The sequence below is a fragment of the Ustilaginoidea virens genome, chromosome 7 (assembly GCF_000687475.1).
Source record: "Ustilaginoidea virens chromosome 7, complete sequence".
NCBI classification, from domain to species: Eukaryota; Fungi; Ascomycota; class Sordariomycetes; order Hypocreales; family Clavicipitaceae; genus Ustilaginoidea; species Ustilaginoidea virens.
Genome location: NC_057322.1, coordinates 2,032,701 through 2,050,100, shown reverse-complemented (window position 1 = coordinate 2,050,100; position 17,400 = coordinate 2,032,701). Strand labels below are relative to the sequence as shown.

The 17,400-nt window shown below is 55.7% G+C and overlaps 10 protein-coding genes across 10 annotated transcripts; 5 read left to right on the top strand and 5 right to left on the bottom strand.

Annotated features, from left to right (window-relative positions):
• Positions 1 to 149: 149 nt before the first annotated feature.
• UV8b_08256 (uncharacterized protein) lies at positions 150 to 1,191 on the bottom strand (the record flags this gene model as incomplete). Its single annotated transcript, XM_043145753.1, has 2 exons — positions 150 to 420; positions 551 to 1,191. 2 exons carry the CDS (start codon positions 1,189 to 1,191, stop codon positions 150 to 152), a joined length of 912 nt encoding a protein of 303 aa, XP_043001688.1.
• Positions 1,192 to 1,645: 454 nt separating this feature from the next.
• Positions 1,646 to 2,132, bottom strand: UV8b_08255 (uncharacterized protein; the record flags this gene model as incomplete). The annotated part of the gene is made up of 4 exons (XM_043145752.1): positions 1,646 to 1,714; positions 1,790 to 1,854; positions 1,932 to 1,963; positions 2,068 to 2,132. 4 exons carry the CDS (start codon positions 2,130 to 2,132, stop codon positions 1,646 to 1,648), a joined length of 231 nt encoding a protein of 76 aa, XP_043001687.1.
• Positions 2,133 to 3,130: 998 nt separating this feature from the next.
• Positions 3,131 to 4,030, top strand: UV8b_08254 (uncharacterized protein; the record flags this gene model as incomplete). Its single annotated transcript, XM_043145751.1, has 3 exons — positions 3,131 to 3,143; positions 3,203 to 3,519; positions 3,770 to 4,030. The coding sequence occupies 3 exons, from the start codon at positions 3,131 to 3,133 to the stop codon at positions 4,028 to 4,030; spliced, it is 591 nt and encodes a 196-aa protein (XP_043001686.1).
• A 901-nt stretch (positions 4,031 to 4,931) lies between these two features.
• On the bottom strand, positions 4,932 to 6,086 carry UV8b_08253 (uncharacterized protein; the record flags this gene model as incomplete). Its single annotated transcript, XM_043145750.1, has 3 exons — positions 4,932 to 5,267; positions 5,327 to 5,889; positions 5,969 to 6,086. 3 exons carry the CDS (start codon positions 6,084 to 6,086, stop codon positions 4,932 to 4,934), a joined length of 1,017 nt encoding a protein of 338 aa, XP_043001685.1.
• Positions 6,087 to 6,856: 770 nt separating this feature from the next.
• On the top strand, positions 6,857 to 7,301 carry UV8b_08252 (uncharacterized protein; the record flags this gene model as incomplete). The annotated part of the gene is made up of 2 exons (XM_043145749.1): positions 6,857 to 7,193; positions 7,252 to 7,301. The coding sequence occupies 2 exons, from the start codon at positions 6,857 to 6,859 to the stop codon at positions 7,299 to 7,301; spliced, it is 387 nt and encodes a 128-aa protein (XP_043001684.1).
• A 404-nt stretch (positions 7,302 to 7,705) lies between these two features.
• UV8b_08251 (uncharacterized protein) lies at positions 7,706 to 9,089 on the top strand (the record flags this gene model as incomplete). Its single annotated transcript, XM_043145748.1, has 4 exons — positions 7,706 to 7,807; positions 7,877 to 7,913; positions 8,034 to 8,579; positions 8,725 to 9,089. The coding sequence occupies 4 exons, from the start codon at positions 7,706 to 7,708 to the stop codon at positions 9,087 to 9,089; spliced, it is 1,050 nt and encodes a 349-aa protein (XP_043001683.1).
• A 554-nt stretch (positions 9,090 to 9,643) lies between these two features.
• Positions 9,644 to 10,315, top strand: UV8b_08250 (uncharacterized protein; the record flags this gene model as incomplete). The annotated part of the gene is made up of 2 exons (XM_043145747.1): positions 9,644 to 10,060; positions 10,145 to 10,315. The coding sequence occupies 2 exons, from the start codon at positions 9,644 to 9,646 to the stop codon at positions 10,313 to 10,315; spliced, it is 588 nt and encodes a 195-aa protein (XP_043001682.1).
• Positions 10,316 to 10,561: 246 nt separating this feature from the next.
• UV8b_08249 (uncharacterized protein) lies at positions 10,562 to 11,887 on the bottom strand (the record flags this gene model as incomplete). Its single annotated transcript, XM_043145746.1, has 4 exons — positions 10,562 to 10,734; positions 10,803 to 11,163; positions 11,244 to 11,398; positions 11,473 to 11,887. The coding sequence occupies 4 exons, from the start codon at positions 11,885 to 11,887 to the stop codon at positions 10,562 to 10,564; spliced, it is 1,104 nt and encodes a 367-aa protein (XP_043001681.1).
• Positions 11,888 to 13,001: 1,114 nt separating this feature from the next.
• Positions 13,002 to 15,796, top strand: UV8b_08248 (uncharacterized protein; the record flags this gene model as incomplete). The annotated part of the gene is made up of 8 exons (XM_043145745.1): positions 13,002 to 13,361; positions 13,574 to 13,744; positions 13,814 to 14,175; positions 14,232 to 14,293; positions 14,386 to 14,966; positions 15,028 to 15,289; positions 15,357 to 15,441; positions 15,496 to 15,796. 8 exons carry the CDS (start codon positions 13,002 to 13,004, stop codon positions 15,794 to 15,796), a joined length of 2,184 nt encoding a protein of 727 aa, XP_043001680.1.
• A 53-nt stretch (positions 15,797 to 15,849) lies between these two features.
• On the bottom strand, positions 15,850 to 17,192 carry UV8b_08247 (uncharacterized protein; the record flags this gene model as incomplete). Its single annotated transcript, XM_043145744.1, has 5 exons — positions 15,850 to 16,007; positions 16,165 to 16,257; positions 16,389 to 16,475; positions 16,565 to 16,727; positions 16,869 to 17,192. The coding sequence occupies 5 exons, from the start codon at positions 17,190 to 17,192 to the stop codon at positions 15,850 to 15,852; spliced, it is 825 nt and encodes a 274-aa protein (XP_043001679.1).
• Positions 17,193 to 17,400: the final 208 nt, after the last annotated feature.

The following is a 17,400-nucleotide window of genomic DNA, read 5'->3' as shown; positions in this document are numbered from 1 at the left end:
ACAGCGAAAGGACTTTTTTTTTTTTTATAACCCAACCCCTACCTAATCGTACATGTTCGCGTCCCGTCGCCGCCAGCCTGTTGTTTGTACATACGGCATGCTTCCTTGTCCCTTGCGTCGAGGGTCCCCCCCCGGCGCGCAAACCCGCCCTAGTTGACCAGCTTGTACGGGTACGCAACCTCCACGAGGCCCTTTCTAAACCACAGCGTGCGCTTCTTCTTGGTGACGGCGTGCTCGACCCAGGCCTCCTCCATCTGGCTCTTCTTGAACCAGCGCACAAAGTGGGGGTCCCAGAGCTCGGACGCGATGCCGAGATCCTTGCAGCACCGCATCAGGGCGTTGGACTTGCAGCCCTCGACGGCGTTGGGCAGCTGGTCGGCCGAAAAGTACGGGTTCTCCCCCTGGGCCTGGGAGACGAATCTGTTTTTTTTTTTTTTTTTTACCAAAAGTTAGCACACGAGCCCCCAGCGGGTGTTGCCTCGGCATTGCTCGGCAGCGGCAGCGGCAGCAGCAGCATCAGCATCAGCATCAGCGGGCGCGTCGAACGTACCGTCCGTCGACAATCAGGGCGTACTCGCGCGTGACCATGGCGTCGCCGACGACCGGCTTGCCCTTGGGGATCAGGCCCCAGCCCATGGGGCCAAAGGCCTCGTTCAGCCGCCGCCGGTACTTGATTTCGGGGAGGTAGATGACCCCGTCGGGCTTGACCTCGATGTCCTTGATGTCGACGGGCTGCATGAGCGCGCGGAACTGGTCCTCGGTGACGGGCTTCGCCGCGACGCCGTGGAAGCTGGTGGCCCAGTCTACGGTGCCGTCGGCGGGCGGCGGGCTTGCGTCGTCATCGGCGGCGGCGGCGGGCTGCCGGTGGGCGATGGTCTTGGGCTCGTACGTCGGGGGGGGGGCGTTTCCGGCGGGCGCGGCGGACGAGAAGCTGGGCTTGCGGGTGGCCGGGGCGGGCTTGGCGAACTTTTGCGGCGTCCATTTCGACGACGCCGCGGGGGGGGGAGGCGTGGATGTCGCCGCGGGGGGGGGAAACCCGGATGTCGCCGCGGGGGGTGGAAGCCTGGATGTCGCCGCGGCGGCGTCTGTGGAGGTGGAGGTGGAAGTGAATCGCGTGCCGGGGAGGCTGAGCCGAGCGCGCGGAGCGAGCCGCTGGGCGGCCGCGGACACGGCTCGTCGGGGGAAATGCATCTTTGTGGTCTTTGCTGTCGAGGAGCCCGTCGTGAAGAGGGGGGGGGGGCAGCCGCGGCGTTGGGAGGAGCAGGGGGGTTTTTTTTTTTTTAGTTTTTTTTTTTTTTTTTTTTGGCTCAGGAGGCGTTTGACGGCTATGGAGTTGCTCCGTACGTACGTCATGTGCTGCACAGTGCGCAAGTGCTCAGCTGCGGCGCAAGTGGTCCGCGGTGCTTGTCGGAGCCCCACCTGTCGCCACCGGGAGGCTTGAAGTTGCTGCAGCTGCCACACGACGACACGACGACACGACGACGATGGGTGGCCAAAATGGGAAAAAAAAAAAAAAAGTCAAGGCAAGTCAAGTCTGGTGGTCCTTGTTCGACGCCAACACCAGCATATATTCTCACCCACCAGCCATCAAATTCCATCCCACCGCGCAACATGCACCAAACTTGCGTACACCTGCCCCCCCCGGTCACGCGTCCTTGGTCGCCGTGCGCCCATCGTTCCCATGCCGCTTCCAGCACTGCTTAAAGTCCTGCATCTGCCACCGCTTGCTGCGTTAGCCACGGCCCGGCCGGCAACGGCTTGAACAAGGCAAGCAAGCAAGCGCGCCTACCTCGGCCGCACACGCCCGCCAGTCCTTCTTGGCAAAGTAGCAGTCCGTCAGGGCGGCGTTCTCGTCTGCAACCCACACAAACACAAACACCACCCCCCCGCAAGTCAGCTTGGGCGAAGCCGGAGACCGGGCTTTGACCTACCGGCGCAGCCAGTGCTGAAGATGCGCTTGTCCCTGCGATGGAACCAGTTAGCGACGAGCAACGGCCCTCCGGGGGGGGGGGGGGGGGGGGGGGGGTGTAAAGAAGGGGAAGGAAAGGGGGGGCCGACGAAACTCACCACTCGTCTGGCTCGTCGTCGTCGTCCACGGGCCGGGCGGCGGATTTGTCGTCGTCGTTGGGCATGGCCGGCTTGGCTTGGCGTCGTCGCGATGGGGGGAGTCGTGGTCGTGGGAGATGCGCGGTGGTGAGGCGAGTGGCTTCAAAATGGGTTGCTTCCAGTCAGCAGCTTCAGCCTGCCTTTTCGGGCTTCCATTGGTGGGTGCGGCGGTCCACTTTTGTTCTTCAGGCCCAGGGACCGGAGATCATACGCCGTTCTTAACGCTTTGTACCAGGCTCGTCAACAGACAAGGTGCCATGAATAAAATAGTCTAAAATCGTCAAAACGCCAAAACGTCAAATCGCCAACCCCATTCCAGCCATGTAAGACATCCCGAGCCTACAATATCCCATGCAAACGCTACCAGCCCAGAGCACATAAACAGAGCGGGAAGGGTTTTCGAACATGCCGGGAATAAAGTGGGTCTTGTACCTTTACACGTATTATTCTATAAGTAGTGACACTCTGCATTGGCTGCTCCAAGATCGCGCACAGGTTGACCATAGCACACATAAAAATGCCCTATAATTACCCGCTACTTTAGTACCCCGCGCGCGCCCTATGTAAAATAAGGTATCCCTTGATCGATTGCTAATACTAATTAGTGCATTGTGATATCAATCGCTTCTGAGGCTATCGCGTGGGCAAAAGTCGTAATAATGTGTATGGTGGTGTAGCGAGGATAAATATATGTAGAGTAGTAGGAAGGTCACTACTCATAGGGAAGTATGTGTAAAGATACATATAAGACCCACTTTATTCCCGGCATGTTTGAAAACCCTTCCCGCTCTGTTTACGTACTCACCAGCCCATCCCCATCTGGTTCCCCCCCCCCACAGGCACGCCAAGCTTGACACTTACCCTACACCTCTACCCTCAAACCTCCAACCACATCCACCACATCCACCGCATCCACCGCATCCTCGTCCCCCTCCGCATCCATCGCATCCAACCCTCTCCGATGCCCCCCCGTCGGGCTCACCTCCGCAGAACCCTCGCATCCATCAACCACGCGCTCTCCCCAATGCCTCGTCAGTGTAAACCCCCCCGCCCCCGCGCCCACGCACCCCGATACTTAACCCCCGCCTCCCCGCAGCCCCCCCCGACCGCCGCCCGCTCGTCATCTCCGGCCCCTCCGGCGTCGGCAAGGGAACCCTGTACAAGCGCCTCTTCGAGAGGCACCCCGACACCTTCTGCCTCTCCGTGTCGCATACCACGCGCAAGCCGCGGCCCGGCGAGCAGGACGGCGTCGACTACCACTTCGTCGCCGTGGAGGACTTTGAGGCGCTCATCGCGCGGGACGGCTTCGTCGAGCACGCCAAGTTTGGCGGCAACCGCTACGGCACCAGCAAGATGACGATTGAGGAGCAGGCCCGCAAGGGCAAGGTGGTGGTGCTGGATATCGAGATGGAGGTATGCCCGAATTATAAAAAGCTTCCCTCTCTCTCTCTATCTCCCTCTCTCTCTCCTTTTTGTTTCTATTCCTTTTGATTCTATTTTTTTTCTTTTTTTTTTTGCCTTTCTGAAAAAGAAGAAAGAGGAGAAAAAAAAAGAAGATAAAAAAGAAGACGACAAAAGAAGGTGAAAAAGGGAAGCAAGAGAAGAAAAAAAAAAGAAAAACGAGAAAAAAAAAAAACGCCACCACCACCACTAACTTCCCCAGGGCGTCAAGCAAATCAAACAGTCCGCCCTCCCCGCACGATACGTCTTCATCGCCCCGCCCTCCCTCGACGCCCTCGAGGCCCGCCTGCGCGGCCGCGGCACCGAGGACGAAGCCAGCATCCGCAAGCGCCTCGACCAGGCCACCCACGAGCTCGCCTTTGCCGAGACGCCCGGCGTCCACGACAAGATCATCGTAAACGACAACCTCGACGACGCGTACAAGCAGCTCGAAGACTACGTCTACAAGCCGCTCGACTCGTGATGACGACGACGACGGCCGGGACCGTGACATGACCGTGACCGTGACCGCGCTTGCGACAAGGCGAGCATCAAGCTGCAAAGGTGACCGGATAGATGCATCACGCATCTCGTCACATCCGAGTGACAGGGTCGGTGACAGGAACACGCGTACTCTCCGATGGACGGGCAGTCAAACCACCCATAAGCGTCTGGCGTTCCTCGACTACCCATTTTCACATCATACAAACTAGAGACAACCATACAACTAGAAACAAACACATGGGCGCGACATGGACCATGCCATGCCATTAGAAAATACACGCCTCGTCATTTTATCCGTTACTGCTTCATATTGGCGGCCGACAATCACGGCCGTTTCCCCGTAAAGAGTGCAAATTATCAGCTCTGATTAAAGACTATAAAGAAATCGTAATGACAAGGTTGAGACGAGTGCTAGTGAAGAGACGAGTCCAAAACGCGTAAAAAAAAAAAAAGTCCTAGAGGCGTAAAAGCATGAACCCGAGACATTTCAAAGCCAGAGAGATCTAGCTCAACTCGACTCGGGTATAACAAGCCCAAGCTCACATGCACTGGAATAAGCAGCCACTGTAACTCTGCCTACGTGGCTGCACCAATGTCACTTTGAGAAAGCTCACCTCCCACCTCTCACAGTAGGCAGCACTTTTTTCTTTTTTTCCTCTTTTTCAATTTGGGCGAGAGACCTGAGCCAGACCACTTTGCGACAGCTTGGCCGAGCCCTCCTTCCCGAACCATGAACACCACAGCTCCCTTTTGCTTCCCCACAACACCCGTGAGCGGTGCTGTCAAGATTACTAGTGTTTTTGTCGCTTCGATGCCCTCATCAGGTGCCAAGAGACGCCAATTGCTCCCCCGCCAGTACGGTATCAGGCACAAGCATTCAACTAATAGCCGTTCATGGCCATTCGTTGCGAGTTGCGGCTCAATTCTCGGTCAGCAGCAGGGCTGATGGGTCTGCTGCTAGCACCACCGACGTGCGCACTGCTTTCCTTGAGGGCCAAAAGCTGCTTGGCGCGGAACGTCTCGTAGTGAATCTGAGACGTTGTCTCGATAAGGTCCTGCAGGTGGGTTCGGAGAAGAAAGTTGCGCAAGTAAACGAATTCGCAGTGGTTTTCGTCCTCAACGTTGATGACACCCCATCGATTTTGGCGACCGCGGACTTGCTTCCCATCAATCATGATGGACTTTTCGGAACCGACGACGGCAAAGGGAACAAGACCCTACGTCATGTTAGCTTGTGCGAAGCTGGCGTCAACTACACATGTCCCGCAGGAGCTACCTTGATTTGACCATTCAGGGAGCGTTCCTCGTCGTCAAACTCCTCATTGTCATAGGGATACATTTTGAGGTTGTGGAAAGCAAACTCCTCCTTGATGCGCTCCTTGAAAGCTTGACGCTCCTCGACGGTCAGAGAGTCTGCCTTGGCGATGACGGGAACGACATTGACCACGTCGGAAAGCTTCTTCAGAACGACAATATCAATGGGCTTCAACGAGTGCCCAGAAGGTTGGATGAAGAACAGGCAGCAGTGAATGCGAGTATCCTGGATGTAGCGCTCTCGCTGGGCGGTGAGCTCCTTTCGCAGGTAGGCAGAGTGCTGGTCTTTGATGTACTTGACAATGGGATCCCAGCAGCGGTCATTGTTGACGAGATCGCCGTAGCCTGGGGTGTCAACAATGTTGAGCCTCAATCGGACGCCATTCTCCTCAATGATGTGAGACACGCTCTGAATCTCGGTGGTGGAACGAATGGCCTCATCAGGTTGCAGACGGCCCTTGGAGTCGATGAGGTGCGAAGCGAATATGGTGTTGATCAAAGTCGACTTGCCCAAACCCGTCTGGCCTATGCACATGATCCGAGAACATCAGCTTACTACCCACGCACTGTAGATGTCACGGTGTCGAGAGCTGTCCAGACGTACCGACGCAGATGACATTGAATTGAAAGCCGCGCTTCAGGAGCTTCTTCTCGATTTGAGAAGTGATGCTGTCGAAGCCGACATGGCTCTTGGGGAAAATGGTGTTGGCGGTGGCAGCCATTGTGTCGTACAACTAAAGTGGTCGGTTGGGTGTGGAGAACCGGAGGAGGGAAAGAAAAGGGGTTAAAGTGAGAATAAATCGAGTTTAACGTAACTCGTCCCTATTACAAGAAAAACGGAGGGATGCATGCAGGAGCGTAAACGAAGGCGAGAAATCACAGTAGACGAACAAGACGAGGGGAGATGAAGCGGGTAAACGACAAGCTGGGCTGGAGTGTTGGAGGCTGGAAGCACTGGCCAGGTTGACAAGGAATCCAAAGTCGACAAATTTCAGTGGCCCTGAGAAAGTCGTAGGGGACGAGCAGGAAAGGGGGGAAGGGGCATCTGGGTCTGGGGTGGCGTCGCTTTCGGAGCTGGCTATTGGTCCGCTGCTGGTCTGTGCGTCGGGCTTCCTTGATTGGCGCATTCCCGGAGCCCCAGCAAAGCTTTCCGTGCCGCGCAACTTGTCGACTTGATTGCATTGATTGCATTGATTGCGTTGATTGCATTGCGACAACGAATTGTGCGACTGCTCCAACAGGTCGACCGTCGGCACCTTACCCAGAGTGCCATCGTCAATCACCCGCAAAAGGCCCCCCCAAAAAAAAGTCGAAAACAAAACTGGCCCGCTCCCACCGGCCCCTTTCTGCAGCCGAGGAGCGCCGTCACCGTCTCGTCTCGGCAGCTCTCCCAGTCAGCCAGTTGCTCCAACGACATTGATACCACTTGAAGCATCTCCCATTCCCGACTCGCAGGGGGCTGAAGGGCTCGGGAGTTGTTGTTGTTGCGAAAATGGCCGCCGCTACTGTTTCTATGCTTCCTCGCCTCGCAACCGCCATACCTTTCCCCAGCTCACGCTTGACGACGTTGTACACGCGGTATTTCAACACCCGACTGCTTGCCACGCTCTCCATCGCCGTCCCCGGAGTGACCTTGAACCTGCCCACATTTCTCGGCGACATTTGGGAATCCATCCTGCGCGCGGTTCCGAAGAAGAAGGTGTCACATTCTCGCAAGAGACACAGGCAGATGGCGGGCAAGGCGCTGAAGGACGTAAACAGCCTGTGCCAATGCCCAGGCTGCGGGGAGACCAAGAGAACACATCGGTTATGCCAAAGATGTCTCGAAGGTAAGCGCGGCCGTCTCTCTCTTCTGAGTTCCTGCACTGACTTGACCTTTGACCATAGACATGAGAAAGATATGGCGTGACGACTACCCAGCAAATAAACCCTTTTAGGTGGACGGCAGAGATTGGATGCGTCATTCGGCCGATGGGCTAGGAAGCACTGTGCATAGGATAGATTACCGGCCAGATTCTGCATGCGGAAGGCGTTTGGCTCCAGTAGCCTTGTATGACTTTTTGCTTGGACTTGTAAAGTATGGTGGCTAAAAAACAGTGAAACTTGGCCCCCGGAACATGCCAAACCGTAGATGTGGTTCAACCAGGTCTGCCAGATTTTGTGACACGGTTCTTGGGAGCTGAAAGTCTGCGAATAAAGGCGAAGAAAAGGCATCGTCCTTTTTTTAGCAGTCAAGATGTTGGGTTGCGCTTGACAGCCGCCATTGCCATTCCAGCTTCAACCTCAACCCACCGCCTCAGTATGTAGTTTGTACAACAAGTTTGACGATCCACACCGAGAAATGCCCCACCAGCATCGACTTGCAGCTCCTCCTACACCTACAACCAACTCAACGGCCTCGAGTCGTGCTGAGCGAATCCGTCACAGGAGCAAGCTCAAGATGGTGGGCATCTGCATTACCACCCCTTTTTCGCAACCCCCCCCTTTGCCGCTGACAACAATGGCGGAATAGTCCAAGCAATATCTGACTGTCCACACCGTGGATGACGGTAAGAATCGATTCCCTCTCTGCCCCACGACGCACCCGCCACGAGCCTCGCCTCTCGTCAAGGGCCCAAAAAAAAAAAAAAAAAAAAAAAAAAAAAGTGCTGACAGAGCTTCCCCTGCAGCTCACATCACGGATATTTTCTCGGTGGCGGCGACGCCCAGAGCGGTCCTGTCCGCGGGCGGCTCGTCGACCATTCACGTTCACGACACGCGCGATCCCGCGTTCCCTCTGAGGCAGTCCATCTCCGACGCCCACAGGCTTGGCTGCCACCACATCTGCGCTTCGCGAGACGGCAGAGTCGCCGCCAGCGCCGGGTTCGGGGGCGAAGTCAAGCTCTGGTCGCTGAACCAAGACACGGGGGAATGGTCCGCCGGCGGCGAGGTGGCTGCGTCGTCGGCCAAGCCCGGCGAGGTGTGGGCGCTGGCCCTCAGCGAAGACGGCTCGTATCTCGCCAGCACCACCCACGACGGGCGCATCAACGTGTGGCACGTAGCGGGCGAGCAGCCGCGCAAAATCCAAGAGTACGAAACAGGCAGCGCCGGCTCGGGGAGTTTCGGCATGAGCGTGGACCTCAGCCGCGACGGCAAATACACCGCCAGCGGGCACCAGAACGGCGCCGTCTACATATTCAACAACGACACGGGCAAGATCCTCCATTCCCTCTCCGGTACGCAAACCCTTCTTTGGCACTTTGGTGTCCCCTTCCCTTCCATCCGTCGAGAGGGGGCCGTCGTCGTCGTCATGGGCCGCTCCGTGGCGGGGGCGAGACAAGAGCAACGCGCCGAGCTAACAACAGCGCACTCAACCTGCAGGGCTGGCGAAGCCCGTTCGAGCAGTGGCATTCTCGCCCGCCAGCACCAGGTTGGCGGCTGCCGGTGACGCAGGGATCATCGCCCTCTACGACATGAAGCACGGCGAACACGTGGGCAACCTGACTGGCAGTTCGTCGTGGATCACGGCCGTCGACTGGAGCGACACCGGAGAGTACCTGCTCAGCGGATCCATGGACGGCAAAGTCAAGGTGTGGTCGGTCGAGCGCGCTGCCTGTGTGGCCACGCACAGCGAGACGGACAAGGCTCTATGGGCTGTGCGCTGGCTGCCCAAGACGGCCAAGAGCGAGATGTTTTGCACGGCGGGTGCGAATCGAAGCCTCTCCTTCTATCGCGAGGCCACTTGAGAGCCTCGGATAAAGCGTGGGAACAAGGCGTAGAGTCAGACGGGGTGCACACGGTGCTTTTGCTATGCGGAGGGAACAAGCCGCCTTGTTTTTTTTTTATTTTTTTGTTTTTTTTATTTTTTTATTTTTTTATTTTTTGTTTTTTTTGTTTTTTTTGTAGTTTTCAAACTCGGATGTGAGAAATGGCGAATACCCACCCGCAAAGACCAAGATGTCTCGACTTGCACAGCACACACCTCACATGTGAACATGAGGTTGTTGTGGTGGGTTGATGGTTGATGCGGTTGCCCCGCCAAAATGGGGCGAACATCTGCCGTCATACATAAGGTATGTACATACACTCACGCCCGTGCCAGGTGCCAGCTCGCATGACAGGTCTCCACCTGAACTTGCAACCGTTAATGGCAACATCAACCCCCCTCGCCGCCAACTCCCATCCGTTACATCCGACGCCCTTATTGCTCCCTCGCCAAGCGTAAACCGTAAATCATCAGTCATCATCCCTCGCCGCAATCATCACCCGGCGCGCAAGCACATCCCCCCCCCTTTCCACCATGCACACCTCGAGACGCTCGACCGCAGGCTCCCGCGGCCGCACGGGTCCGACAAAAGGCCAATCTACCATCAGCTTCGCCAACAAAGTCACCAAAAGCGTACCCAAAGCCACCAAGAAGCTCCAATCGCCAGCGCACACACAGCCCGAGCTCCCCGAGCGGACGGCGCCAGGGGCCAAGAGGCCCCAAGAGACGGTAGACGACGGCCACGAGGAGGACGAGGCCGGGGCGCCGCAACCAGAGGCCCCCGCCGCTAAGTCGGCGGCAGAGGCGGCGGCCGAGAAAGTGACCGACTCGCAAATCCGCAAGTACTGGAAGGGCATCGAGAGGATACGCAAGGCGCCGAGGGTGCATCAGGCGGAGCTGTCCGTGGACGAAAAGGTCCTGCGGTACTTTGACGTCAGCTCGCAGTATGGGGTGAGTCTGCTCGGTTGCCAGCGCATATCGTGAGCGGCGAGACGTTTGGCGTGTTGACTTTTTGCCTGGGATCTTTTCGCGTAGCCTTGCATCGGCATCGATCGCACGAAGCGGTGGCAGAGGGCAGAGCGCCTGGGGTTGAGCCCGCCTATCGAGGTGCTTTCGGTCTTGCTGAAGGAGAAGAAGAACCCGGCAAGAGGGGCCGAAACGGCACAGATGGATGATATCCTCAACCCGATAGCCAGTGGGCCGTGAGTCAATTTGCTGGTGCGATGTGATGAACGGGTATCGGTATGTTTGCTCTGGGACGGCGTGCGGTTGCTTTATGCGAAATGCTTGTATTTGTATTGCTCTAGGTTTGAAGTTTATCTGTGATGGGTATCACATGTCAAGCGCTATTCTATCCGGTTTCTATCTATCAGAAAGAAAACAAGTCCAAAAAAAAAAAAAAAAAAGAAGAACACTTTGTATGCTCTCAAGGAGGTTTATAGTCTTTCCCATCTAGTACCATATGCTTCGAGTTCTATGATGAGGAAATGGCTCGTTTCCTGCGGCTTCGAGTTCCTTCATCCAATCGTACAAGAAGAAATCAATCAGAATGGCGTTGACCAGGGTATCTGGATGGCGGCGCAAGATTTCTCGCCGTATCAGCTCGACGCACCAGATGCTGCATGCTGTATAAAAAAAAAGAAAACGTCAGTATTGCCTTTTGGCAGGATTTGGATCCTCCTTCCCTACGCACCTCTCAACTGCATTTCCCACAAGTCGCCGCTTTTAAACATCTTCTTGTCCCTGATGGCGGCTGCAACTGGCGGGCTGCAATACAGGGCGCCGAGGGTGATGAGGATTTGCGGGATGCGATAATCGGCGAACATGGTGATCTTGTCAATGTCGTAAAAGTCCCCGTAGTCCTCGCCTTGGAAGCAGGCCCACAGGTCTGCGACGAGGATTTGGGCTCGTTTCAAGAACCGCACCGGCTTTTTCCTGCCTTCAAATCTGTGTTCGTCACGAAAGCACGAAAATTCCCTCGCAAGAAGGTTGACCAGTTCAGCAGCGGAACCGTCGGCGGCAAGTATGACGTTGGTGAAGGAGCAGTTGTATCGCTGGAGGATGTGGTCTTAGAAAGGCGCAACGTCTCCGGGAAGGGGGTGGGGGGAGACTCTTCCGCTGGCAAGTCTCTTACCTCGTAAAGCACTCTTCCGCTTTGTCGCAAGCAGTCCAATCTCTCCTGGAGCAAGGGCATCTGTTCGTCCGTGGACGATCTGAAGACGTGCTGGAGTGACTCTAGATTGCATTCTTCCTCGTTTTGCCAGTAATGAGGGTCTGTGATGGGGATGTCTTGGAAGCCCAAAGGTCTCAGTAATCGGCCATGCAGAGACTTGGAAAACACGGTCGCCGCCAGTCAAGCTCACCTTCGTCCAGGGCTCGTCGCATGGCTGCAACAAGGCTCCAGTACCCCGTCCAGCGTTTACCCCTGTACTCGACGGCGAATCGTTCTTCATCGGGCAGCTCAGACCAAAAGGAGAAATTCAACAGGTCCATGGTGAAAATGAAGGCTACTGTGCTCTCATTCTTTTCCTGCGGGTGCAATTCGTGCTCTGCCCATGTTGCTGTCGAGTAATGCTTCTGCTGCATTTGAGTGTAGATTGTCTCGGCAGCCAGTTTAGTGGCCCGCATGTCAATAGCGACATCGATGCCTTGGTCGTAGATGTATTGTGCTCCTTCGAGAACCCCAGTGTCGGCTTCTTGTTCAACGGCCAGCTTGCCTTGCAAATGCTGCCGAAGCAGCTGGACAAGTTCAGGGTCTGCCTCATCGTCAGACGACATTTCCCGGATGTCACGGTGGGATTGCGGGACACTCGAGAGGTGGGCAGTTACAGCAGAGGCGGCAGGGAATACAATGGTAAAAGGGCACAATAAGGAGTGTAATGTGGAAGAGCAGAGCAAAGAAAGGCAGATATGAACAAAGGCGGTGTTGACCGTGTCCAAGTCGGGGGGGTGGAAAAAAGGAAAGAAAAAAGTCCTGCGGTTGGTTGTGAGTGGCTAGAGTTGGTTGGCATGGCTCAGTCAACGTGAAGACTCGACTCGCATAAACAACTGTCGCAAAGGGGCTTCTATGTGCCTGATGAAGCAGGGGATGGCAAATACTCAGCTTTGAGTAGGAATAGACTGATTGACTGCTTGCGAAATGGACTGGGCGAATGTCAAGGACCACGTCACCAGACAGTGAGTGTGGTTTTCTCCCTAGAGCAGGCGACGTAGCCTCGGCCGTGGTACAGTAGCCTACATGTAGCCCGCTGTTGCAGAGCATTGCGTTACCTACCTATGTACCTACCTACCTACCCTAAGATTCCAGGACCAGGAGTCAGTCTGGTGTTTTATCCTTCAATGCAAACGTGCTCCGTCCTCGGAGCGGAGAATTGAGCATCCATGTCAGCCGAGGAGTTGCATTACGGGGACATAAACAAGTAAGCCTCACTCACATGTTGTTGAGTTGATGCCCAGAACTCCTCCAGGTCAGGCCAACCAACTGCACTCGATTTGATCAATGTCAACTGGCTGATCCACCTGCACCTGCACCTGCGTAACAAGCCCAGCCCAGCAGCTGCATGACAGCGGCTGTGCAGTTGTGCAGGCTTAGCAAGGCGCAATCCCGCTTGCGAGGCAGCCAATCAGCGGCCGCCCTCTCGTCAACAGGGCCCAGAAACGCTTTAAATCCTAGCACGTCCGGGCGGCTTCCAATTGGTCGCAACCTGCTGCAACCTCGACATCCCAACCAGGCACTGGCATTGACGGCTTCCGCGATACAAGCACGGCCGGCCCCAAGCAGCGACCACCTCTTGTATCCACTCCAAAGCCGCCGATGCCCTGTTCTCCCACCCATCATCGACGTCCTTCTCTTCCGTCATCGAAGCGACCTCTTCGAGAGGCGACCGTGATCATGGAGCTTTCGAACCAAACCACCCAGCGCGACGCGCAGTCAGATCTGTCGCGGCCCGCTTCGCAGCCGGCCGCCTCAAGTGCACCAGCAACCGCACCAGCTGCCTCTGCCAGCTGTGCTCAAGGGCAAGCATCTGCGCAGACGCCCGACACCCCATCAGAGAAAATCGCGAAACCTTCAGAGCAACCGCAGCCCGCCCCGGCCGAGCAAGACCAGAACGGACAGCCTTTTGCGCAGATTCAGCGACCGTCACAAACTCGCCAGCAGAATCCTGCGCCTCAACAGCGATCGCGCACGATGGCGCGAGACAGATACAACCAGCAGTCGCTGGGCCCTTTTCTGAATTCTTCCGTCAAACAGGTGCATATGACAACACCCCTTTTTTGAGACTTTTTCTTTTCCGGCCTCTGGGTTTCCGAGGACCGTGAGTGTTGAAGGGAAGCCATGCGCGCGCCCTGGGCATGTCGCCAGTGATGACGCTGCAATTTTGAAGAGGCGCGACAAGAATCGCGTGTGGTGAAAGAATTGCAGAAAACAAAAACAAAAAGCTGACGTTTGCTGTCTCCCCAAAGGCTCGTGTATTGTTAGTTGGCGCCGGCGGCATCGGATGTGAATTACTGAAAAACCTGGTCCTTACCGGTTTCGCCGAGATACACGTCGTTGACCTCGACACGATCGATCTTTCCAACCTGAACCGCCAATTCTTATTCCGACAGGAGCATATCAAGAAGTCAAAGGCTTTGGTATGACGCGTCTACATGGCCTACCGGGAAAGTCTTGTACAATTCAAACGAGGACTAATTGTCTGTCAGGTTGCCAAAGACGCAGCAGAGAGATTCAACCCCAATGTCAACATTGTCGCCCACCATGCCAATATCAAGGATGAGAACTTCATTGTTGCGTGGTTCAAAGAATTCAGCATCGTATTCAATGCGTTGGACAACCTGGAAGCGCGACGGCACGTCAACAAGATGTGCCTTGCCGCCGACGTTCCTCTGATTGAAAGCGGCACCACTGGCTTCAACGGCCAGATGCAGGTGATTAAGAAAGGCGTCACTGCTTGCTACGACTGCACGCCAAAGGAAACGCCCAAGTCGTTCCCCGTGTGCACAATCAGAAGTACCCCCAGCCAGCCGATACACTGCATCGTATGGGCAAAAAGCTACCTGTTAAAGTATGCATCCCGCGACGGACTTGTGGAGGGCCATGATTACTGACGAGCTGCATCAGCGAGATTTTTGGCGTTAGCGAGGATGAATCTGCCTTTGACCACTCAGATGACGCGCAGAATGGTGCGTTTTTTTCTGTGCTATTTTTTTGCAGAAGAAATGTCTTAAATTTACTTGCAAAAAAAAAAAAAAACACCACTAATACAATCAAACAGCCCACGAAATTGAAGAACTGAAAAAGGAGTCAGAGGCGCTAAAGAAGATTCGAGATGCCGTTGGGACCAATGAATTCCCCCAGATGCTCTTCGACAAGGTGTTTAACAGCGACATTGAGAGGTTGCGCTCTGTTGACGACATGTGGAAGTCACGGAGAAAGCCCGAGCCTCTCAAGTACGACAGCGTCTTTACCCAAGCCACCCAAGCTGTCGCATCCAAGGAGCAAATCCTGAGCAATGACCAGCAGGTTTGGTCTCTCGAGGAGAATCTCGTCGTGTTCAGAGACAGCCTTGGGAGGCTGAGCAAGCGGATGCTCGAGCTCAAAAAGTCCAAAGACGCAGCGGGACCAGAGCCCACCATTGCGTTTGACAAGGATGATATCGACACGTTGGACTTTGTGGCCTCGAGCGCCAACATTAGATCCGCCATTTTCGCCATTGATTGCAAATCAAGGTTCGACATCAAGGAAATGGCTGGCAACATCATCCCAGCAATCGCCACGACAAATGCAATCGTCGCTGGTTTATGCGTCCTGGAAGCGTTCAAGGTCCTCAACGGCGACTACGGACAAGCTAAAGAGGTAACAAGCCATTTTTGACCAGGCTTGATGAAGCAAGCATCCGAGACTGATTACGGCACAGGTGTTTTTAACCCCGTTCGCGGCAGGCCGGTTACTCGCGCCAGATACCTTGCGACCCCCCAACCCGGAGTGTCCCGTCTGCGGAGTCTTCCACGCCAGAGTCAAGGTAGATCTGTCGAGAGCGACACTGAACCACGTTGTGGAGCATGTCGTCCGCCAGCAGCTCGGCTACGGCGAAAAAGACTTTGTCGTCAACAACGAAGTTGGTATCCTGTATGATGCCGACGAAGACGAAAACTTACCAAGGAAGCTGCGCGATCTCGGTAAGGGCTCGCCGCAAGGTGGTTGAAACGAGGTGCGGAAGAGGGCTAACCTGCGTTTTCGCTTTAGGTATCAAGGGAGGAAGCTTCCTCACCGTGATTGACGAGGATGACGAGGAGCCACTGGTGAATGTGGTCATTACTGTTGAAGAAAGGTATGCCGAGCTGTGCTTTGACGAGCAAAAGTTATTTCTATTAACTGGGCCTAGTGCCATTGATGAGAAGGACGAGCCCGCAAAAGCTGAACTCGAGGGGCGTCTTGAGATTCCACGCAAACCAAAGAAGCCAGCTGTTCCCAACGGCGAGGCCAACGGCAAGGCCAACGGCGATCAGAACGGCACCAACGACGCCCAAGTAGTCGTCATGGGCGAAAACAAGGGAGTCAAACGGTCTCATGCTGGTGGTGATGACGCTCCACCGACCAAGAAAGCTAAGCTGGCCGAGGACGATGACGATGACGTTATTCTGGTGCAAGATGCTGGAGGCGCCATCGTCATAATGGATGACTGAACAAAAAACGGCCAGTGTGCAACGGAAAGTAGTGCGACTGTTCTATTTTCGCCTCACGCAGCACTCAGACCACCGTCAAGATTAAGAACGCAGTTATTGGCAAATTCGTTTGAAGCCAAGAACAAAGCAGCATCCGCCACTTCGGTGGGTCGGGCCACGCGATTCAGGGGGGTATCCTTGAGATACGCTTCTTGTAGCTCGGGTTTTAGATCTGGAAAGAGGGTTAATTGGCTCGGCAATCTTCTTTTTTTTTTTTCTCTCTTTCTTTCTAGTCATCTTGCATCCGAGGGCGTATAAACTACGCAGATACCACAAGGGGAACAAGCGAAAAAAAAACAATTAAGGGGGTTATACGAGGAAAGTCTTACGATTCCACATAGGGCTTTGCACCCAACCTGGTAGAAGGGCATTTACACGGATAGATCGAGCAGCCATCTCGCGGCATAGGGCACGGGTGAAGCCTGCACAAGGCTTAATAAGCTGAAGAGCCAAGGCGCAACGTACAGATAGCCATCGCCCGAAGGGGGGGGGGGGGGGGCGAGAAGAATAGGCACGTAGCAATGAGAAGAACAAATCGTCCAGAAAGACGCACCGACCACGCCAGCCTTGGAGGCGGCATACGCGGTGACACCCAGGCCTGCCTTTGTAGCCATCAGGCTGGCGACGTTTATGATGCAGCCTATGGATGCCAGAACGTTGTTCTTTTGGTAAGAATGGCGAAGGAACGAGTCCCGGGTGCAATCGACATGTGACTCGGGCGCCGCATACCGTGCTGCCGGATCCTGGCGTGCTTGCAGGCAAGCATGGTGGCCAGCAAGTTTGTATCGACGATGCTCGCGAGCCCCTCGTCAGGGGTCCGTTTCAGCAGCGTCGTCTGCGAGATGCCCGCGCAGTTGACGAGAAGGTCGAGCGGCCCTACAGCGTCCACGTCCTGGAGGGGTAAAAATCCAAGGCAGCGACGTCCAAGGCCGCTCCCCGCGCCAAACGTCAGCCCGGGTGCCGCTGGGGAGCCAAAAACGAAAAGCCAGACAAAAACGGCGGCGGCAAAGGGGGAGGGGGTGGCAGGGAATACTTTTGAGCCGCGATCGGCAAAGACCTCCTTGATGCTCGGCGTGTCCGTGACGTCGAGGGGGATGAAGCGGTGAGAGGCCGGTGTGTCTGGCGCCGAGGGCCCTCGGTAGGGGTCGAGCTGAGGCTCCAGATGGGGCCGGGCCTGCAGGGCCGTCCGGCCCAGGAGGGAGACGACGGCTCCGTGGGCGGCGAAGGTTCTGGCGATGTGAGACCCGATGACGCCGGTGGCGCCGACGACGACGGCGTGCTTGCCAGCGAGCTTGGCGGCCATCATGTCAACGGCCGAACTGTTGCCGAGTTGGGGTGCATTCATTCGAATATTCATTCTGACGAGACACGACACGGGAGGGTTCCATGTTTGGTTTGCGGCGGTGTGGAAAAGGAAAAGTGGGTCCTCTGCTCCTGCCTTTGCAACAGCTTGGGGGGGTCAGGCAGGAGCCGGGTCGGCAAGAACGAGCAGGCCGAGGGAAAACGAGAGAGAGCTACGGACTACATTTACGTGATACCAGAGGGGGCTGCTGAATTTGGGTTGC